The sequence below is a fragment of the Caretta caretta genome, chromosome 14 (assembly GCF_965140235.1).
Source record: "Caretta caretta isolate rCarCar2 chromosome 14, rCarCar1.hap1, whole genome shotgun sequence".
Lineage (NCBI taxonomy): Eukaryota > Metazoa > Chordata > Testudines > Cheloniidae > Caretta > Caretta caretta.
Window position 1 is genome coordinate 30,150,308 of NC_134219.1, and position 23,194 is coordinate 30,173,501.

Consider the following 23,194-nt stretch of genomic DNA (forward strand, 5'->3'; position numbering starts at 1 on the left):
GCCTTTAGAGGGCACTACTTTCATACTTCTGCTGTTATCTCTGCCAAAGAATCCATCTATCTAAAATGGTTGTACATGTCAATACAGTTTTGGACTCCAGTAACATGTGCCAAACCCTTTCTAACTGAAAATGGGTTAAAAATTCTTAATCTCCCCATCCTGCAAACACTGAAGTACACACTTAACTCTTCTATTGCTTCATTGGTTGCACATATAAATGAAGTTTTTTCAACTGGATTGTTTATACTTCTAATTGCATATTTTAATTCCATAGCCTTTTATGTGTACTATTTATTTTATTATGACACACTTCAGTGATATTCTTCATTCTGTTTACTTATGTAGTAAAAACACACATTTTATCAGCATTGAGGACCCAGACTATAAAGCTGACTCAGATGTTAAATGCACCATTATTGTTCGTGTCTTGACAACTTTGATACTCCCTGTGTGGCTAACACAGAGAGTTATTTGCATCTGGCTGGCTGCAGCCCCCCATTTTTGTGCGTGTCATGTAAAGCCACTTAAAGTATTTTAAACTAAAGGAATTAACAGACTCCCCCATTTCCCTTATACCCTTTCCCTTTATTTACTAAGGACTTCTCTACATGGTGTGACACTAAAAGCGTGAAGCTAAGAAACTTAAGTTACAGTGCTTTAAACCCTCATGTGGACATGCTGATAGGATCATGCATAAGTAGTGGCTTTAGTTTTGACAATTGGAGTCAGAGCAATCAGAAGATTTCAGGAACCCTTCCCCAAAACACTAGCAACCATCAAGCCTTTGACCTGTCTTGACCATTTAAAAAGTTTTATATAGTCCAGGTGTAACACACATTTATTTATTATTCCTGAATGTTGCTCTGGATAGAAAAACCTTTGCAATATTTCACAGGTATCAATTTTGGCCTGGCAAAATATAAATAAATGGTTCAAGGTTAAAATTTAAGGCGACCTCGCTCCTTCTTTCTGCCCTGCTCTGATCAGAACGTCTTTCATGAGCAGGAGAATGAAGGCCTGGTAGTGTCATGGTAGAGCCTATTGTGCACACAGCGTGTGTTGGCCTAGAGGTCCAGTGATCCACTCTATAAACAATGTATAGATAGTGATGGCACTCATGTCCCATTAGAATTAACCAGGTGATCCACATTTTTGGTGCTTTAACTCTAAAGATTCTTCTTTGATCTCAGCTTCTACCTGTTTGCTAACCACATGAGATATAAATCTTATCTGTTACTAGCTATGTGCTCACAGGAAAATTTTACTCACAAACACAGCACCAGGCCCCATCACTGTGAATTGGGCTGTGAAATGTACCAGGACTGACAGAAGGAAAATAAACACAGACTCCCCTAGTAACATTATAGTTCAGACCTTTTTTCCAGACAGCCACTGCTGCTCCAGCTCTCTCTGTGTTCCTAGCTTGTAGCAACTTAAATCTTCTCAGCACTATGGAAACACCAATCAGTTCCTGAGAGACTGTGAATGTCAATGGGAGCCAGGCACCTTCCTGCCAGATTCATAGGTTTGTAAGGCTGCCCCTTCATCCTCCCAATCTCCCTATAGGGTGTGGAGGTGTTAATCACCTTTTTCTGAGGGGCAGAAGTGGAGGTTAATCCCAGGGGAAAGAGACTGAAAGTCTCACTGTGGATCTCAAATCACTGGGCTCTGTGATGGTGCAGCACATTGGGGTGGGGGAGGCAGGGCCATCCCTAGGGGTGTGTGGGGCCTGGGACATAGATGCTTAATTTCTATCTGCTGGGGCTCCCACTCCACCCCTTCCCCCAAGGACCCACCCCCACCCCGCCTCTTCCTGCCCCCACCCTGCCCCTCCCCCTTGATCCTCTCCCCTCCACCCCAGTGCCACCGCGAAACAGCTGATCGGCAGTAAGTGCTGGGAGGGAGGGGGAGGTTGGTAGGGCGGCTCCTCCTCACGCTTTCCTGCCTCACCTCACCACCCACCTCCCCACAAAGAGCAGGGCCTGGGGCAGTCACCCCAATTAACTGTACCCTAGGGATGGCTCTGCGGGGAGGTGAAATCCACCCCACATCCCAGGGCAAGGGCATGGGCTTCCAGCCCACCCCCTTGATTGGCAGTCACTGCTAGCAGGGCCACTGGGTGGAAGTGCTGGATGCAGTCCCTCTGCATCACTTGCTCACTGGAGATTCCTGCCATGGTGCCCAGGGAAGTGGCTGCACTGCATGGTCATGCTGTACATCCCTCCTCCATGCTCTCATAGGGGTATTTTATTTGCTGTGGGTGGGTTTCACCCAGAGAGAGGGAGAGGCAGTGGGAACTAGCTGTCAGGGGATCCCAGCTCCTTAACCCTGTATCCAGGGAAATACCATGCTACTTCCTGAAGGTAACACACAGAGACATGAAGACAATGTAAATACAGTTCGGAAGGGGAGAACTTCAGCTACCACAAGAATAAGATAGAATTCACAGTGTTGCCAACTCATGATTTTTGTCATGAGTCTCATGTTACTTATTGTTTTCCTTAAAGCCCCAGCTCCTGGAGTCAAGTGGATATGTGACAATTTCAGCCTTCAGTCTTAAAGAAAAAGTATGTTTCTAGCCCTCGTGGCTGTGGAGAACGCTTCAAAATATGACCCCAGTGCACCCTAAAGCGCAAAAAGTGGAAGGCAAATAAAGAGAACTCCAAAGCTGTTATTTTTACATAACCTCATGATTTTTGAACTTTTGGGGTTGGCAGTACTGGAGAAACTTCTCAGCAGTTCCAGGATCCTTGCTTCTGCCTACTTTAGAGTTACAGTCACTGAGCTATATTGTCTGGGCTTGTGTTGTTCTGTCCCCTTGCCCCACCACAGCCATCCTTTGGGGGCGAGGGGGACACATAGGCTCTAGCTGCAGGCTGGGAAGCAGCATCGGTCCAGGCACAACCGGGGAGATGCTGAAGAAGTGTCACTCCAGGTTGATGCTTTTCCCGAGTTGCTGCTGTTGTGCCCAATCTGGCAGTGCTCTGGATGCCTGCCCCTCCCTTGAACCCTCTGCCCCCCCCCCCCCCCCCAGGCTCTGGCTGTCCCATTGCTCATTCTGCTACCCCAGGCTGAGTGGATGTGCTCCTTCAGGGATGGTTGCAGGGTTGGTGTGATCCCCGCCCCACTGGACTCTGGGAAGGGCCATGTCCCAGGCTGTGAGTTCTAGGCATGGGGGAGGGAAGCAGAGGAGCTGCCCCTAGGTGCCACAGACAGTGGCACTGGCCTGGATCCCCCCTTTCCTCCACCTACCCCTCTCCTTGAACTGCCCCCCTTGTCCTGCCCAGCTGTTAGAGAGGAGCCTGCCCCATTCATCTCTGTGGGTGCTTCACTCCCTGGATCTCAGTGCCAGTGACCAGATCTCAGAAAACATTTAGGCACCTAACACCATAGAAGCGAGGAGCCTAAATACCTTTGAGGATCTGGGCCTATGTATCTGTTCACTTATTCTCACCTCCCACCGTCTCAGCATTATGCCCCTGTAGCATGCACCAAGCATGCCTATTCTAAACTCTTCTTCACCTCAGTATGAGCTCAACATGCACTGAGCATGCTAGTCCCTTCCCAGTCCCTGACACAGAATACGGGTCTGTCATGCTTTAGTGCAGTGAGCCCAGCCCAGCAGAGAGCTCCCTGCTCTCCACTGCTTTCTTCAGCTAATGCTTAGGCCAGGTCTACACTACAGAGCTATATCAATATAACAACATCACTCGTAAGTGTGAAAAATCCACACCCCCATGAGCAATGTAGTTATGCCAACCTAATCCCCTGTGTAGACAGCGCTGCATGGATGAGAGAGCTTCTTGCCTTTTCGGTAGGTGGATTAACTATGCTGATGGGAGAAGCTTTCCCATCAGCACAGTAGTGTCTTCACTAAGGAGTTTCAGCAGCACAGCTGTAGTGCTGTACATGAAGATAACTCAAGCCCCTAGTGTCTTCCTTGGTTGGCTTTTTCTAGTACTGAGGTGAGGGGAGTCTGGGGAGTGGCTCCCGCCCTGGAGCCCAAAGAAGCAATTCTCCTGTGGCGGGAGAGGAGCACTGACAGGAGATTCTGCTGCAGTTACAGCTAGTTACAGGGACAGCTTCTTTGAACTGGACTCAGAAGGGTTGCAGCCACTGAATCACACTGTGCATTGAGAAAAGGAGTACTTGTGGCACCTTAGAGACTAACCAATTTATTTGAGCATGAGCTTTCGTGAGCTACAGCTCACTTCATCGGATGCATACTGTGGAAACTGCAGCAGACTTTATATATACACAGAGAATATGAAACAATACCTCCTCCCACCCCACTGTCCTGCTGGTAATAGCTTATCTAAAGTGATCATCAGGTTGGGCCATTTCCAGCACAAATCCAGGTTTTCTCACCCTCCACCCCCCCACACAAATTCACTCTCCTGCTGGTGATAGCCCATCCAAAGTGACAACTCTTTACACAATGTGCATGATAATCAAGTTGGGCCATTTCCTGCACAAATCCAGGTTTTCTCACATCCCCCCCACCCCCATACACACACAAACTCACTCTCCTGCTGGAATTGAAACATTCTGGCAGTGGTGTGGTCTGAATTAGACACCTTGCTGCAAATTGTCCCTGACTTTCCCTGGCAGCTGGAGGGTGTTTGCAGAGAGGATTTGCTCTCTCTCTGTCCTCCCATTGACACCATGGGATCTATGCATGATGCTCCCCCTTAATGCTGGGAAAGGCAAGTCCTGTATGCAACCACCCCCTCCTCACCACACCACAACCAGCAGAGGTGAAAGTAAGCGGTACGGTAAGGCATACTGGCAAGAGCTGGTACACAGCTGACTGTACTGGCAGGACCCTGGGCTCCCAGCAGTGGCCGGAGCCCCTGGCCCTTTAGATCGCTGCCAGAGCCCCACAGCCGGAGCCCCGCTGCTGCAGCCCTGGGGTAGCGGCGGCGGACAGAGCCCCTGACCCTTTAAATTGCCACCAGAGCCCCGATGCGGGAGCCCTGGGGTAGCGGTAGTGGCCGGGAGCCCCAGGGCTCTGGCAGCAATTTAAAAGGCCTGTGGCCCTGGCTGCTGCCACAGCTACCATGGGGCTCTGGTGGTGATTTAAAGGGCCCAGGCTCCCAGCTCCCTGGGCCTTTTAAATCGCTGCCGGAGCCCAGGGTAGCAGCGTGACTGAAAGGGCCCACAGATTCAAAGGCCCTACCCCTTCCTCCTGAGGCTTGCCTTCTGGTTGAGGCCTACCCCCACTTGCTCAGGACTGCAGCCCTTCGTACGGGTAAGTCACCTGAGTTACTTTCACCCCTGACAACCAGTCTCAGAGCCTGGGGTGCATGGACTTGGGCTGCGGGTCTGGAAATAGCAGTGTAGTCATAGGGCTCCTAGAAAAAGAGTAGCTGCCATGTAATTGGTTTATCGCTAGGACCCAGAAGGAGCTGGGGAGGAGGGAGTGATCACCAGCATCCCTCCGTCCTAGCAGTAGGAAGTGAACTGCACTGAGTCTACAGTAACCCTTTGTTACTGTGGGGAGTCCACGCTTCTTGCAAGATCCTCGAACCCCGGCTGCAGCCCGGAGAGGGGAATCTCGAGCAGTAACATTCCTGCTGCTCCCCAGGCCTCTCCCAGAGCAGAGCCCCTAGCCTGGCCAGGACACCCCTTAACGGGAAGATCCTTGCTCCCAAAGAAGGCACCACTGGGGGGGAAGGTAAGAGAGACCTTCCCATCCTTCCCCCGCCTCCCACAGGGAGCTGTGCCAGCCCTAGGCTGGCTGCGATTCCCTGCATTGCGTATAGGAAAGATGGCCGCCACCTCTCATTGTTTGCAGTGAGAGTGAAGCCAGCCTGCTCCAGGATCAGGGTGGGACAGGGACATCCGGGGAGCCGGAGCTGGAAGGGGGCTGAAGCGAAGCAGGGGACTCTGAGAGCCAGGGGGCATGGGCGGGGAGGCAGAGATGTGTGAGGGACAGGAGGTGGGTGAACAGATGTGTGAAGGGGCAGGATGGGGCCACGGGGATGTGGGGCCGCTGAAGGGAGGCTGAGGGAATACACAGAAATTGGGGGTAGAGGGAGAATTCTGGGGAGCAGAGCTGGAACAGAGGGGAAACTGAGTGGGGGATAAAGAGAAGGAAAGGGGGGCTGTGGGGAGGCTGGAAGGAGAATATGAGAGCAAACGGAGACTGGCTGGGGAGGGGAGAGCTAGAGGGTAGCAGAAGGGAGAGTGATGGTGAGAGATACAGTGGCAGCTCCCCCCAGCCCATGGGGCAGGAGAGGGGAAGGGGGCTGCCCTACCCAGCAGCCAGTGGGTTGTTGTTTTTACTGCAGATAGTCAAAAGAAGCATGGGGGGTGGGGGGGAGACAGGGGATTAACCCCTAAGGATTCATACCCTACAAGGTAAATATCCTCATGAAACCTGCACCGCTTGCATGCACCCCCCCCCCCGGCTGTTCCCCATTTATTATTTCATTTTTTTAAGACACTCATGATTTGGGGGGTCTGAATGTTTCGGGCTGACAGGGCTAACCAGGGTCCTGCTCTGATTTCTGTGCAACGTCAAACCAGAGGTGCTGCCAGGAACAACAGAGGGTGGGGCCAGGTGGGCAAATGAGATCAGCCTCTGCCTGACCGTGGGGGGCTGCAGGGGCAGTGCACAGAGGGTCAGTCATTGGTGCAGCCATCAGAGGGCTCTGGTTATTGCCAAGGAAGAGGAGGCTGTTGTTTGTCTTTCTCTGCTCATGATATCAGAGCACTAGAGTTCAGTCCCTGGGGCAGATGCTGCAACCTCCTCCATTGTGATCTGGGAGCCCAGACTGAGCAGTTGCTGCTCCCCTAATGGGGGGTGGGGTGGGTGGGTCGGTGCGCTTTTACAAACTGCTGCTGACACTGTTTGCTGCCAGGAGCAATTACTGATGCCTAGGGGTTCTCCTGGGCTGCCCTGTCACAATATGCTGCCTCTGCTGTTCCCCATCCTCTAATCCAGTGGCTCTCAACCTTTCTAGACTACTGTACCCCTTTCTGGAATCTGATTTGTCTTGTGTACCCCAAGTTTCACCTCACTTAGAAACTACTTGCTTACAAAATCAGACATAGAAATACAAAGATGTCACAGCTACTACTGAAAAATTGCTGACTTTTTCATTTTTACCATACAATTATAAAATAAATCAACTGGAATATAAATATTGTACTTACATTTCAGTGTGTGTATATAGAGCAGTATGAATAGGGCCCTAACAAATTCCCAGCCATGAAAAACGTGTCATGGACCATGAAATCTGGTCTTTTGTGTGCTTTTACCCTATACTATACTGATTTCAACTGGGGAGACCAGTTTTCTCAAACTGGGGGTCCTGACCCAAAAGGGAGTTGCAGGGGGGATCACAAGGTTATTTTAGGGCAGTCACAGGTATTGCCACCCTTACTTCTGCACTGCTACCTTCAGAGCTGGGTGGCCAGAGAGCAGGGGCTGCTGACTGAGGGCCCAGCTGTGCAGGCAGCAGCGCAGAAATAAGGGTGGTAATACCATACCAGGCCGTCCTTACTTCTGTGCTGCTGCTGACGGCGGCTCTGCCGTCAGAGCTGGGATCCCAGCCAGCAGCCGCCACTCTCCAGCTGCCCAGGTCTGAAGGCAGTGCCACTGCCTGCAACCCCCCACTACAATAACCTTGCAGTCCCTTCCAACTCCTTTTTGGGTAAGGGCCCCTCCAATTACAACACTGTGAAATTTCAAATTGAAATAGCTGAAATCATGACATTTATGATTTTTAAAATCTTAGGACCATGAAATTGACCAAAATGGACTGTGAATTTGGTAGGGCCCTAAGTATAAACAAGTCATTGTATGAAATTTTAGTTTGTACTGACTTTGCTAGCGCTTTTTATGTAGCCTGTTCAAGGGCACCAGAGCCTTCCCAAAAATGGGGAGAGGGGCAGGCCCTGCCCCTGGCCAAGCCAGAAGCTGGAGTAGGGCTGGGAGGGCCGAAAGCATCCCCCTGCCTGTGTCCCTACCCAGGGCAGGTGGAGGGACCCAGGTTCCCTACAGCTGCCCACGCGGCTCTCCCTGACCTGGTTCTGGCAGAAGGGGGATTGGGGGCTCAGAGCCACAGCCCGGCCATGATAAGAGCTGGACGGGCAGCTGTGGTGGACCCTCCATCTGCTCGTGGTGTGGGGGACCCGAGCAGCCCATGGTCTGTGTCCCTGCCCAGCGCAGGTGGAGGGTTCACAGCTGCCTGCAGGATGGCTCTCACTCTGGCCGGGCTGCAGCTCCGAGGCCACCCCCGGCCAGAGGCAGGTCAGGGAGAGCCATGGGGGCAGTGGTGGGGAGCCAGCACGAAGTCGTGGACCTGTCCTAGGCCAGGCGGGGAATCCGGGGGGTGGGGACATGGGCCAGAGGCGGCTCTCAAAACCCCGCCCCCACCGTGGACAGGTGGGGGGTCTGCACGCAGCTCCCCACAGCTGCCTGGGCTCCCCAGCTCCAGTTGGGCTCCACTCTTGCCTGACCTGGGGGGAGGGCTTCGGGGGGAAGAGGAAGGGAAGGGGACAGGAGGGCTCTGGCTCCCTGCTCCCCTCCAATTCCAGTGCCACTGAGCCTGTAAAACTATGCAAATATCTGGATGAGTTGATGTACCCCGTAGAAGTCCTCTGCATACCCCCAGGGGTACACGTACCCCTGGTTGAGAATCACTGCTGTAGTCCAGGAGTAGCTACTTCTGATGGGTGGGGACATTTTACATCACCATTTGCTACCTCTCCCCGTTCTCCATCCTCTGCTTTTCTTTTATCTCCTGGGCCAGGAGGTAGCAAGTTGTGATAGATGGTTGGAGTGGAGGGGCTTTCTCTCATCACAGTTTGTTACCGTTGTGAAATCTCTGTTTTAAATGTGGACATAAAGAAAGAAAGGTATTTTCTGTAACTTGGAAAAGCATTCCACAGAGTTAAACCTCAGGGAAATTATATGTAAAACTCTGAATGAAGGTATTGTTATATGTTTATGGCCTAATCTATAATGGAAAGAGACTAATAGAGTTTCTATAGGAAACAAGCAGTTAGTGCACACAAAACAACTGGAACTAGTGTAAAGCAGTGTAAACCTTATTTTCAATACTTACAAATACCTGTTAAATAGAAGCAATTAGGCAGCAAATCTACCATTGTTCCTTTACACAGACTCTCTTCCGCCCCCCCCCCCCCCCTTGCCACTGTTACGCATATTGAACAAGTTTTCAACATAATATGCACATCTGTATTTTGGCACACACCTGTGAGCATATTGCCCTCTGATCTTATTTCAGAGACATTTTCTCAGACCTTTTCCTCACTACTGAAACCAAAGTGCCTTGTCCTCACTGTGTTTTTATGTCAGAATAGCTCCTGTGCCTTAGTTACCCTGAGGTTAAACCCCCCCCCCCCCACCTATTTTAACAGTGAGGAAAAAGGCCTCAGGGCTAGATTGACCAAGGGACTTGGGCATTGTGATACTGAGCGCTGCAATGCCTCCTTTTAAGCACCTAGAATGTCACAGGAACAAAGCTGTGATCCACAAAGCCTGAGTTAGGTACTATGAATGGTGGGAAATAGGTGCCTGAGAATGCCATCCACAAAAGCCAGCCGGGAGCAACCTAAGCTAGCCCATGGGAGATGCCCATCAGAGGGAAGTTTCCTAAGTGTCACCCCTCTCACAGAGGTTGGCATCTAAGTTCCCACTACAGGTGGGCATCTGGCTCTGCCTAGCAATCCAAAAATGGGAACCCCTCACCTGGAGCCTAAGATGTTTCTTGAGAGAATGAGCTAGGCAAGTGCCTAACTCCACACAAAACAGCCCCTGACAGAGGTGGTGGTGACCACCTTATAACTTTTAGCCCTGGGGTATGAGTTAAAGGTGAGTGGTTACTCCACATCCACCTCCTGTGGCCAGGTTTTGAATGGGACCTGATCCAATAGGCAGCCTCTGAGCTTACCTACCAGATAGGGCCCTGCATGGAATTCAGGCATTCACCTACCTGTCGTCCCTGCTTTGTGAACCACTTTCTATGTATTGCTTATCGAGTCACTGTACAGCTAGGCCAATATGCTCTGCACGCACAGCAATAGCTAGTATGACACTAGTGAAATATTGCAACGGCTTATTTACACAGGGCAACACTCGGAATAGTTAGGCCATTTTAGATTTGGTTTTGGTGAGTAGTGAGGAGCTCATAGAAGAAATGGTTGTAGGGGACAACCTTGGTTCAGGCAATCATGAGCTAATTCAGTTCAAACTAAATGGAAGGATAAACAAATATAGATCTGTGACTAGGGTTTTTTATTTCAAAAGAGCTAACTTAAAAAAATTAAGGAAATCAGCTAGGGAAGTGGATTGGACTGAAGAACTTGTGGATCTAAAGGCGGAGGAGGCATGGAATGATTTCAAGTCAAAGTTGCAGAAACTATCAGAAGCCTGCATCCCAAGAAAGGGGGGAAAATTCATAGGCAGGAGTTGTAGACCAAGCTGAATGAGCAAGCATCTCAGAGAGGTGATTAAGAAAAGGCAGAAAGCCGACAAGGAGTGGGAGATGGGAGGGATCAGCAAGGAAGGCTACCTTATTGAGGTCAGAACATGTTGGGATAAAGTGAGAAAGGCCAAAAGCCATGTAGAGTTGGACCTTGCAAAGGGAATTAAAACCAATAATAAAAGGTTCTATAGCCATATAAATAAGAAGAAAACAAAGAAAGAAGAAGTGGGACCGCTAAACACTGAGGTTTGAGTGGAGATTAAGGATAATCTAGGCATGGCCCAATATTTAAACAAATACTTTGCCTCAGTCTTTAATGTGGCTAAGGAGGGGCTTAGGGATAATGGTAGGACGACAAATGGGAATGAAGATATGGAGGTAGATATTACCACATCCGAGGTAGAAGCCAAACTTGAACCGTTTAATGGGACTAAATCGGGGGGCCCAGATAATCTTCATCCAAGAGTATTAAAGGAAGTGGCACATGAAATTGCAAGCCCATTAGCAAAATTTTTTCATGAATCTGTAAACTCAGGGGTTGTACCATATGATGGGAGAATTGCTAACACAATTTTTATTTTTAAGAAAGGAAAAAAGTGATCTGGGTAACTACCGGCCTATTACTTTGACATCTGTAGTATGCAAGGTCTTGGAAAAAATTCTGAAGGAGAAAGTAGTTAAGGACATTGAGGTCAATGGTAATTGGGACAAAATACAACATGGTTTTACAAAAGGTAGATTGTGTCAAAGCAACCTGATCTCCTTCTTTGAGAAGGTAACAGATTCTTTTAAACAAAGGAAACGCAGTGGATCTAATTTATCTCGATTTCATAGAATCATAGAATATCAGGGTTGGAAGGGACCTCAGGAGGTCATCTAAGTCCAACTCCTTGCTCAAAGCAGGACCAATCCCCAGTTTTTGCCCCAGATCCCTAAATGGCCCCCTCAAGGATTGAACTCACAACCCTAGGTTTAGCAGGCCAATGCTCAAACCACTGAGCTATCCCTGCCCCCATTTGCCATCAAATGCCATCAGTAAGGCATTTGATATGGTTCCACATGTGGAATTATTAGCTAAATTGGAAAAGATGAAGATCAATATGAAAATTGAAAGGTGGATAAGGAACTGGTTAAAGGGGAGACTGCAACGGGTCACACTGAAAGATGAACTATCGGGCTGGAAGGAGGTTACTAGTGGAGTTCCTCAGGGACCAATCTTATTTATTCTTTTTATTATTGACTTTGGCACAAAAAGCGGGAATGTGTTAATAAAGTTCGTGGATGACATAAAGCTGGGAGGTATTGCCAATACAGAGAAGGACCGGGATATCATACAGGGAGATTTGAATGACCTTGTAAACTGGAGTAATAGTAATAGGATGAAATTTAATAGTGAAAAGTGCAAGGTCATGCATTTAGGGATTAATAACAAAAATTTTTGTTATAAACTGGGGACGCATCACTTGGAAGTAACAGAGGAGGAGAAGGACCTCGGAGTATTGGTTGATCACAGGATGACTATGAGCCGCCAATGTGATATGGCCGTGAAAAAAGCTAATGCGGTTTTGCGATGCATCAGGCGAGATATTTCCAGTAGAGATAAGGAGGTGTTAGTACTGTTATACAAGGCACTGGTGAGACCTCATCTGGAATATTGTGGGTAGATCTGGTCTCCCATGTTTAAGAAAGATGAATTCAAACTGGAACAGGTACAGAGAAGGACTACTAGAATGATCCGAGGAATGGAAAACCTGTCTTATGAAAGGAGACTCAAAGAGCTTGGCTTGTTTAGCCTAACTAAAAGAAGGCTGAGAGGAGATATGATTGCTCTCTATAAATATATCAGAGGGATAAATACCACGGAGGGAGAAGAATTATTTAAGCTCAGTACCAATGTGGACACAAGAACAAATGGATATAAACTGGCCACCAGGAAGTTTAGACTTGAAATTAGACAAAGGTTTCTAACCATCAGAGGAGTGAAGTTCTGCAACAGCCTTCCAAGGGAAGCAGTGGGGGCAAAAGACACATCTGGCTTCAAGACTAAGCTTGATAAGTTTATGGAAGGGATAATATGATGGTATAGCCTAATTTTGGCAATTAATTGATCTTCAACTACTGGCAGTAGATATGCCCAGTGGCCTGTGATGGCATGTTAGATGGGATGGGATCTGAGTTACTACAGAGAATTCTTTCCTGGGTGTCTGGCTGGTGAGTCTTGCCCACATGTTCAGGGTTTAGCTGATCGCCATATATGGGGTCGGGAAGGAATTTTCCTCCTGGGCAGATTGGCAGAGGCCCTGGGGGGTTTTCGCCTTCCTGTGCAGAGTGAGGCATGGGTCACTTGCTGGAGGATTCTCTGCACCTTGAAGTCTTTAAACCACGATTTGAGGACTTCAGTAGGCCAGACATAGGTTAGGGGTTTGTTACAGGAGTGGGTGGGTGAGATTCTGTGGCCTGTGTTGTGCAGGAGGTCAGACTAGAGGATCATAATGGTCCCTTCTGACCTCAAAGTCTATAATTCTATGATTCACTGCTTCCCTCTTTGCGCTTAAAAAAATCAAATATGGGAAACAACTGGACTATACAAAACTTTAAAAAAATATTCAAGACCTGTCATAAGGCTGATGATTGACAATGTTTCAGGGAAGGATTTCTGCAATCTTGTATGGTTGCCCTGACTACCACTGTCAAAACTAAGGCCTCTTGATTTCTGTATAAAAGCGTCCATGCAGGGGTTCAAAGCCCTGTAATTTATGTGCATTAAATTCACACCTTTAGTGTCACACCATGTAGACAAGCCCTTAATAAGTAAAGGGAAGGGTGATAAGAGAAACTGAAGGGGGAAGCCTCTGTTAATATTTTTAGTTTAAAATGTTTTAGCTGGTTTTCCATGACACCCACACAAATCGGGGGCTGCAGACATTCAGATGCAAATACTTCTGCTGGCAAAGGAATAACGATAGCCACACAATCAATATCAGAGTTCTTAAGACATAATAAAGGTTTATTTAACATCTGAACCAGCGCTATTATCTGTGTCCTCAATGCTAAGAAAATGCGTGTTTTTTTTACCATGGGGTAACTAACCTGCATTAGCTATCCCCACTGTAAAGACAGAGTAGAGACAAGGCACTTCAGTTTCACCAGAAGGCAAACAAGGTGAGGTCAGCACTATGCCTCCCACTGAACCAATGCAAAGGAGTAACCGGATCATTCATTAAAAAAGTCTTGATTTTTGGCAGGACAAAGCAGTAAACTTGTCCGAATGAAAAACATCACTGAAATGTATCATAACAAATGTATCATACATAAAAGGTTATGAAATTAAAACACACAATTAGAAGGATAAACAATTCAGTAGAAATATCAATATCTATGTATGCAACAAATGAAGTAACAGAAGAGTAAAGTGTGGACGTCAGTGTTTGCAGGATGGGATGTTACTTACAGAAATAAGGATTTTTAATAAATTTTCACTTACAAAAGTGTGTGTGTATGGGGGGGTAGGGGAGGAAGCACAAGTTACTGGACGTCAAAAATATTATAGGATTGTACAACCAACTGTTCTGTTGTTACCTCTCCTAAAGAATCCATAATCCTAGAAGTATAAAGCTAATGTGCTCTAAAGGCGCAGAAATCAAAACGCAAATTAAAAGAGCGCAAAATGTATTTAGTTATTTGTTTAATTTCATGATTTTTTGTGTGTGTAATTGATGATTTTTGAATTTTTGCTTTTGTCAGTCTACCTTGGAGTTGTATATCTATATTTAGTTTTAAAAACAGTAGTCATTTATCTTTGAGAAGAATTTCATAAAAGGTACTATTGTGCCCTTGGGGCCAGATTTTTAAAGGGGTTTAGGTAACCTTTAAAAATCTGACCTGTAGTGAATATTTGGTAACCAAGTTCTGTAGATGACTGAGGCTACGTTTTAATCAAGGGTAATTTTTTAGTAAAAGTCATGGGCAGTAAACAAAAATTCACAGCCTGTTACCTGTCCATGACTTTTACTATATACCCCTCACTAAAACTTGGGCCAGGGGGCTGTGGGTGCTCTGGGGGGATGGTCCAGGACCTCCGCTGGTGCTGTGGGGGGAGACAGGCGGTGGTGCGCAGCCCAGGACCCCCACTGATGCTGGGGGGAGGTGGGTGGTGGTGTGTGGCCTGGGACCCCCACTGGTGCTGGGGGGAGGCAGGCAGTGGTTCTCAGCCTGGGACCTCCGTTGCTACTGGGGAGGGTGGGGGGAATGGCAGCGGGCAGCCCGGGACCCCTGCTGTTTCTGGGCCGGGAGGGCGTTGGTAGAGCTGGCAGACTTTCTACTTGACTCCACGTGTCCCTGCAGCTCCTAGAGGGAGGGTGGCCAGGGGGTTCTGCATGCTGCTCCCACCACAAATGCCAGCGCTGCAGCTCCCCTTGGCCAGAAACTGCAGCCAATGGGAGGTACAAGGGTGGTGCCTGTGGATGTGGGCAGCATGTGGAGCTCCCTGGCCCCTCCGCCTAGGAACTGCAGTGACATGCCAGTGGAAGCCGAGGAGCCCCCCGCCGGGTAAGTGCCATCTCAGACCCCAACCCCCTGCCCCAGCCCTGATCCCCCTCCCACACACCCAAACTGCTGCTGCTGGTTGCCTCCGTGACAGACATGCAGCCTTAGTGATGACATGTGAAAATGCACTGAGGTGCTGGACAGAGAGGCAAAATAACATTACACAAAGGCATTCCTCATTGGCAGATCAAAGGAAACTGAAGAAGTTTTGACACCAACCCAGGAAATCTGTCAGCCTTGATGCCGTATGATCCTAAAGAATAAACTTGTGTATTAAATTTAAAAAAGAGCAAAAATTTAGATTTGAAAAATAGTGTCGCAGTACGAATAAGAAGTGTTATAGCAGAAACACTGTGAGATGTTTCAGAGGAACAGCCATGTTAGTCTGTATTCGTAAAAAGAAAAGGAGTACTTGTGGCACCTTAGAGATTAAGGAATTTATTTGAGCATAAGCTTTTGTGAGCTACAGCTCACTTCATCAGATGCATCCGATGAAGTGAGCTGTAGCTCACGAAAGCTTATGCTCAAATAAATTCCTTAATCTCTAAGGTGCCACAAGTACTGAGATGTGATTGCTGAAGTTACTATTAGATATTCAATTATTATTTGTTATAAAAGTATGCACAATGAGATCCATCTGCATAGTTTTAACAAAGGTAAACTATGAAGTGCAGCGAGCAATAAAATAAAAAAATTTAAAAGTAAATAATTGAAAGCCATGAAACACCATTTACAGCAGATGACTAGAAAAAGGCAGTACAACTCAGGCAATTGGAACAATAGCTAAGACACAGTTGTGACCTGCTATGAGACATATGAACTGATAAGGGATTCATCTAAACTCTGACCATTATAATTTTTGGAGGGGGGTGTTCGTAAAATATTTCATGGAATCAAGTCTCCATTCACAGATCAGTATGTCATATCAGACAGGGAAGAGCTGCCTTGTCTAGACATTGGGATGCACTGGGCCTTTAAGAACACAGCCCTGGGAAGCAATTCCCTGGGATGGAGGGAAAAAAAAACATTTGGTTCCCCACCACCACCCCATTTTTGCAATCACTACAAATAGTTCACCCCATATGGGGGAACTTTCCTCTTCTCTGCCCCTCCCTATCCTCCTTTGCCACACTGTCTGGCCATGCCTGTACCCGATTTTGAACTGTGGCTCTTACCCTCTGTCATTTACTTTGCTACTTGGCCCCTCTTCTTCCCCTGTCTCCAGCTGTTTGACCCTCCCGTGAAGTCCCTCCCCTCTGATTTGCCTCCTTTCCTCCTTTAACTCCTGTGAACAGCAGGGAGCAGATTGTAACCCCCTGAAAGGGCAGAGCCAGGCAGCGCTTTCAGCAGATGTTACTGAGCAGGCGCAGTTGGGATGATCCTGCTGAATAATAGGCAAATTGTGTCCAAAAGTAGATTAGAATGTTACGCTAGTCTCTCCTTCTTAAAGCTTGCTCTGCACCCAACTCAGGTAGGGACTTTCCCCGGTGGCTACAATTAGGGCAGCCCCGGTGCTGGGGAATGGCAGGAAAGTGACTCTGCACAAAGGGCCTTTTCAGGGGCCTGCAGCTGGTGAGTTTGTACTAGAGGGTGACGGGCTCCCCAGGTGTCTTTGAGCAGGTGTGTCTACTAGGGAGAAAATGCCCACCTAAGTTGGACAGTAACCAGTACTCTCCAGGCAGGAAGAGAGAGAGAGAAGACAGAACAGTAGAGTGGAGAGATTGAAAGGGGAAGAGAGAGCAATAAATGGGAACGAGGTTTCCACACCCCAACTGTGCCAAGCTCCATTCACTGTAGCACCCCGGGAAGATTGACTTTCCTAGATAAATTCATAGAGGATAGGTCCATCAGTGGCTATTAGCCAGGATGGGCAGGGATGGTGTCCATAGCCTGTTTGCCAGAAGCTGGGAATGGGCAACAGGGGATGGATCACTGGATGATTACCTGTTCTGTTCATTCCCTCTGGGGTACCTGGCACTGGCCACTGTCTGAAGACAGGATACTGGCCTAGATGGACTTTCGGTCTGACCCAGTGTGGGCATTCCTATGTTCTTATAAAGAAGGTGAAGAGCAGAAAGAGGAAAAGCCAGTTCCTGCCTCTGCCTAATCCCCATGCTGCTGGGGGAATGTGCTGACCTTGGGACAATATCAGGAGGACCCCCCAAAGCAGCTCCATTGATTCTGCTCTTTTCTAGCATTTGGCTCAGACTCTGTTACTGGGATGCTTTAAAAGTGTTTCAAGGATTTTGTTCCAGTGGGAGGAACCAGGTTTACATTGTAATAAAGTGACTGAGCATTTTCACAGTCTCTCTCTGAAGGGAAAGAGCCTGGGGGAATTGGGGTGTGAAATAGACTGAAACTCCTTCTGAAACCTCCCCAGTCGTCTTCTCACCCTGACAGGCTGCAGAATAACAACCACGTTTTGCCCCAGATTATCCCATGTTCCTGAGGGACAGGGAAGGGAAATGGCTGTGTTGGATCCAGCTCAGGTAAGGGATTCTGGGGAGAGCTAGTGGGGAGGGTTGTTGTTGAGGGGGAGGGGAAGGACATACATAGGGTGAAGCAGGGAGGGGGACAGGTATAATAAACCTGCTGGGACATGCCCAGCCTAGGGCTTTGTGTGTGTGTATGTGTGTGAATATTCCTCCATATCTGAAAGAGGAAACAACCCCCCTGGACAGGGCTGGAAAAACAAACCAGAGTGCTGGAGTCTGAACCCACTAGGCAGAGACTGTGGTGAAATACAAAGGGAAGGTGTTGGGATTCCTGTCCCTGTCCCCGTGTGGAGCTCTGCTTCCCATATCAGCCTGTGCCTAGTAGGAATGTGGTAAATGAGAAGACCCTGTCGTCCTCCGTCTGCTGGGAGGGACAAGGAGCTCTCACCTTCTCTCTGTTCCTTAGAGCCTCCTGGCCACTCTGAGCAGGGTGGGGGTGGGATTCTGCTCCTCTGTCCCTCCCAGAGCTGTCATGTCTTTGTGCTTCTTCCCCCATGAATAGTGGGATTGTGGCTGGGGCAGCAGGCACTGAGTGGGGAGCACCTGTTGTTTCAGATGTCGGTGACCTTCGAGGATGTGGCTGTGTACTTCACGGAGGGGCAGGGGGCTCTGCTGGACCCCAGTCAGAGAGCCCTCTACAGGGACATCATGCAGGAGAATTATGAGATGGTGACCTCAATGGGTAAGGATTCCTGTCCCCTCAGCTATTTGAAGCCATGGGGCCTGCATTTCTGAATCTGGTCAGGCTCTTCCCTGGTTAGAGGGGAATGGGTCACATAGTCCAGGGGCTCTCAACCTTTCCAGACTACTGATTTCTCATGTATACCCCAAGTTTCACCTCGCTTAAAAACTACTTGCTTACAAAATCAGACATAAACATAAAAAATTGTTATAGCACACTATTACTGAAAGTTGCTTACATTTACATTTTTACCATATACTTATAAAATAAGTCAATCGGAATATAAATATTGTACTTATATTTCAGTGTGTAGCATATAGAGCAGTATAAACAAGTCATTGTCTGTATGAAATTTTAGTTTTTACTGACTTTGCTAGTGCTTTTTATGTAGCCTCTTGTAAAACTAGGCAAATATCTAGATGAGTTGATGTACTCCTGGGAGATCTCTGCATACCTCCAACTGGTTGAGAACCACTGGGATTGTCCACAGCTCCAGTGTGAAAGAGCTGTTAGTCTCCAAACCTTCTTCAGTGGGATAGGGGAGTCATGAACCTAATGGACTTTCTAATTTATGCCCATCACTCCAGCTTTCCTGGGGGCAGAAGCAGTGTATTATCCTATCTGCATTAATTCTCACTCGCACACAGGATCTCTGTTCACCTCCCTTCATGGGATTAGCTCCATCTCTGGGGAGGGCTCTGGATGTTTAGACATAGACAGGGGTTTAACACCAGAGCTGTGTGTGCCTCAGCAAGTCCCCCAGAGCCCACAGATCCTGAAAATTCCTAGTGAGAGTGTGACAACTCCCTCCACCCCCAAACATCTGCCACTCCCAAAGGGGCTCTGTGACCACATTCCCATCTGTTCAGATCCCACAACCCCCATCACAGTACGAGGCCAGGTTAGAATCAGGGTATGTTCTTTGTGACAAATAGTTTTTGAATCCTCAATGCACCATGATCTTGCCTGATTTTACCCCCTCAGCAGGACTCCCCATTCCCAAACCTGACCTGATTGCCCGGCTGGAAAGAGGGGAAGAGCCATGGGTCCCAGATCTCCAGGCTTCTGAGGAAAGGAAGATCCCAAGAGGCACCCACACAGGTGAGCAGTCAGTGACACTGACACAGAAACCATCTGGTGAACCTATCCTCTTAGCTGTTAGGAGTTTTCTCCCCGACTTCACTTCCCTGTGAGTGTTTGAATGGGATGTGGAGGTAGAATCCAATTTCTCACTCTCCCCAATGGTTATTGGGCTACTGTGTTTTCCCTGTTTCCCTCTTTTTTTTTTTTTCTTTTTTCCCCTTTCTCCCCAGCACAGAATGACTCTTTTCTGGATTCTCTCTCTCCCAGCAGGTGATAGGACTATGAGTGAGAACAGGGAGGAGAATCCACAACAGAAAAGTAAAGCACTGCTGAAACCACAGGGGATGCTTTTGAGAAGAGCTAAAGGGAATTCTTCTCAATGCTTGGAAAATGTCAAAACCTGGGGAAATCAACATAAATCAAAGAGGAAGCTGGGAAACCACCTAAGGAAGAAAGTAGATGAATCCATTCAGTATGGGGTAGGATGTAACGATTTCAAGGAAACCATAGCCCAGCCAAAAACCCACGTGGAAGAGAGAACCTACAAGTGCTTAGACTGTGGGAAAAGTTTCAGTCGGAACTATTCCCTTCTCCTACATCAGAGAATCCATTCAGGAGAGAAACCCTATAAATGCTTGCATTGTGGGAAAAGTTTCAGTCGGAACTATACCCTTATTCTACATCAGAGAACCAGTATGGGAGAAAGAATTCCTAATCACATTGATGGTGGGAAATGTGTCAATCAGAATTCAAACCTTATTACTCATCAGAAAATCCACACAGAGGAGAGACCCCATAAGTGCTTTGAGTGTGGAAAATGTTTCACTGAGAAGTCAACCCTTGTTAAACATCAAAGACTCCACACAGGAGAGAGAGCTCATAAATGCTTGCACTGTGGGAAAAGTTTCAGTCGGAACTATACCCTTATTATACATCAGAGAATCCATACGGGAGAAAAACCCCATAAATGCTTGCACTGTGGGAAAAGTTTCAGGCGGAACTACACCCTTATTCTACATCAGAGAATCCATACGGGAGAGAAACCCTATAAATGCTTGCACTGTGGGAAAAATTACAAGCAGAAATCAAGCCTTTTTTCACATCAGAAAATCCACACAGGAGAAAAACCCCATAAATGTTTGGACTGTGGGAAAAGCTTCATTCACAGCTCACAGCTTATTAGACATGAGAGACTACACACGGGAGAGAGACCTTATAAATGCCTTGAATGTGGGAAAACCTTCAGTCGGAACCATACCCTTATTCTACATCAAAGAATCCATACAAGAGAGAGACCCCATAAGTGCCTCTACTGTGGGAAGTGTTTCAGTCGGAATTCAAACCTTGTTACTCATCAAAGAATCCACACGGGCGAGAGACCCCATAAATGCGTTGTGTGTGGGAAATGTTTCAAAGACAAGTCAAACCTTATTACACATCAGAGAATCCATACTGGGGGGAGACCCCATGCATGCTTGGACTGTGGGAAAAGCTACAGTCGGCGGTCACACCTTACTAAACATCAGAGAATCCACACAGGAGCATGCCCCCATAAATGCTTGAGCTGTGGGAAAACTTTCAATCAGACCTCAAACCTTGTAACACATCAGAGAATCCATATGGGAGAGAAACCCTATAAATGCTTGGACTGCGGGAAAGGCTTTGGTCAGAGCTCACACCTCACTATGCATCAGAGAATTCATACAGGGTATAAACCCTATAAATGTTCCGACTGTGAGAAAACCTTCATTCAGAGATCACATCTTCTTAGACATCAGAAAGTCCACATGGGAAAGAGACATCATAAATGCCCAGACTGTGGAAAAAGGGTTAGGAAGAACTCACACCTTATCATGCACCAGAGAATCCATGTGGGAGAGACGTCTTGAATGTGGGTGATGTTTCAGTTGGGCACATATCATATCAGGCATCAGCAAATCTACACAGGGAAGAGTTCTTTTAAATGTCCTTAGCATGGCGAATGCTGCAATTAGGAAGCTAAAGCCATATTGGACCTCAGAGACGCCTCCATACAGGACAGAAATGCTGTTTGTGCTCTGACTAGGGCTGGTCACGGTAGTATATACATCTCCGTTTCCTAATTCCCATACACAGCAGTGGCATTTGGCTCCCAAGTACCTAGCTGCCCATCTCTGGGGGGAGGTTCCAGCAGCAGCTGACCCTGAGGTGATCAGGGACCCTCTGGCTTTGCCTGCTCTAAGCAAACCCCAGGCGGAGGAGGAGAAGTCCTGATTAGCCCCTCCGCCCTGCTGCAGCCTTCGGTACTGAACTGATGGGCCTTCTTGCCTCTTGCTAATCTGCTGGGGGAAGGGAGAGAGAAACTCCTCCAGAAGCTCCCGCTGGGGTTTTTCCCCCCTCCTCCCTTCCCATCCAAGATGGGGTTCCCTTTCCACTGATATTAGAGAAGTATACTTAGGCCAGGCCCCACCTTCACTCCACACACTTGTCCCCATCCTGCATCTTCCACCAGTTCCTGGGCTTGGCTCAGCTTCCACACTTATCTGGAACTGTTTCCTGCAGGATAAGTGTCCCAGGGTGCTGGGGATCAGATGTCAAGTGATCAGGAGGGGGTTTTGCTAGGAGTCTGGGGGATTTAATATTTTGGGCTGGTGGAGAAGAGAATCAAATGGACCTCAGTGCTCAGATGATCAAGATATTGGTCATCATGGAATGAGAAGAGAGGGAGAGTTCAGGGTTAGGGAGGTTCTACCCTCTATCATTCACCTCCTCTGCCCCTTTTCCCTGCCGCCTTTACATTCAGAAGGCAACACTGAGAGGGACTAATTTCCACAGGGCCTTTTTTGGGAGGCCTAGAAATTCAACCTCACCAGGAGGCTAAGTTTTTCTAGCCTAAGAAAGTGGTCAGGAGTAGCAACCAGAATGATCATGGCTTGTTTTGTAAAGGACTTGGAGGTCTACTGATGAAAAGTTCTATCCAAGCACTACATATAATTTTTTATTTATTTTGGGCCAAGCAAAATGAGACCCGACACTCAACTCCATGGCTTTTTTTGCACGTAATGCAATGACTTTGAATGCTGCAACTGATCAATTCAGCCATTTCAAACACCTGTGCAATGCATGGGGAAAGATAGGCACCTGAGGATAGGAGCCACAAAAGTCAGTACCCTAGGTGGGAAGTCACCTAAGCTGGCCAGTGGGACACGCCAATGAGAGAGTTCTATCCTAAATCAGTCCCTCTGACAGTTATGTACCAAAGTCTGGGCTGCTGGGAATTGCCAATTTCTGCTTGGGATGGAGGCTGGGAACCCTGTTCCTGGACTCAGGCAACTTATGCTGCAAGCAATTGGTTTATCACCAGAACCCTCACCCAAGCAGGCGAGGGTGGAGAGGTCAGAGCAATCGCTGGAGTCATGCAGTCCTGGCGGCAGGACGGGAATTGCACTCACTGCAGTAACTCTTTGTTGTTGTGGGTGGAATCCACATTCCTTGCAAGATCTCAGAGCCCAGGCTGTAGATGGGAGAGGTTAGTATCTTCCCAAGGGACCCTCCCACTTCGAAGACCGCAGCCTGCCCAGGACATCGGTCAAGATTCCTTCCCCACTCTGAACTCTAGGGTACAGATGTAGAGACCTGCATGAAAGACTCCCGAAGCTTATTCTTACCAGCTTAAATTAAAAACTTCCTCAAAATACAAACTTTGCTTTGTCCTTGAACCCTATGATGCCACCACCAAACGTGTTAAACAAAGAACAGGGAAAGAGCCCACTTGGAGACGTCTTCCCCCCCAAGCCCTACACCCCCTTTCCTGGGGAAGGCTTGATAAAAATCCTCACCAATTTGCATAGGTGAACATAGACCCAAACCCTTGGATCTTAAGAACAATGAAAAAGCAATCAGGTTCTTAAAATAAGTTGTGCTGAATGGAATGTATATTCCTGTTTTTT

General features: G+C 47.8%; 1 protein-coding gene across 8 annotated transcripts; it reads left to right on the forward strand.

Annotated features, from left to right (window-relative positions):
• Positions 1 to 5,077: 5,077 nt before the first annotated feature.
• On the forward strand, positions 5,078 to 22,945 carry LOC125621764 (uncharacterized). Of its 8 annotated transcripts, none has more exons than XM_075119737.1 (5): positions 5,078 to 5,251; positions 17,406 to 17,494; positions 18,056 to 18,182; positions 19,167 to 19,283; positions 19,533 to 22,945. In XM_075119737.1, the coding sequence occupies exons 2-5, from the start codon at positions 17,471 to 17,473 to the stop codon at positions 21,152 to 21,154; spliced, it is 1,890 nt and encodes a 629-aa protein (XP_074975838.1). In that variant the 5' UTR covers positions 5,078 to 5,251; positions 17,406 to 17,470; the 3' UTR covers positions 21,155 to 22,945. The 8 variants fall into 8 exon arrangements, with proteins under 8 accessions (XP_074975838.1, XP_048674975.1, XP_048674972.1 ...); XM_048819015.2 differs by lacking the exon at positions 5,078 to 5,251 and adding an exon at positions 5,433 to 5,677 and having other exon boundaries at positions 17,386 to 17,494; XM_075119736.1 differs by lacking the exon at positions 5,078 to 5,251 and adding an exon at positions 5,433 to 5,677.
• The last annotated feature ends 249 nt before the right edge of the window (positions 22,946 to 23,194 follow it).

Excerpts from the sequence above, each read along its gene's own strand:
- LOC125621764 (XM_075119737.1), top strand. The coding sequence starts at position 17,471 with ATGGCTGTGTTGGATCCAGCTCAG. Across the intron at positions 17,495-18,055 it reads CTGTGTTGGATCCAGCTCAG|ATGTCGGTGACCTTCGAGGA; the intron begins GTAAGGGATTCT and ends CTGTTGTTTCAG. Across the intron at positions 18,183-19,166 it reads TGAGATGGTGACCTCAATGG|CAGGACTCCCCATTCCCAAA; the intron begins GTAAGGATTCCT and ends TTACCCCCTCAG.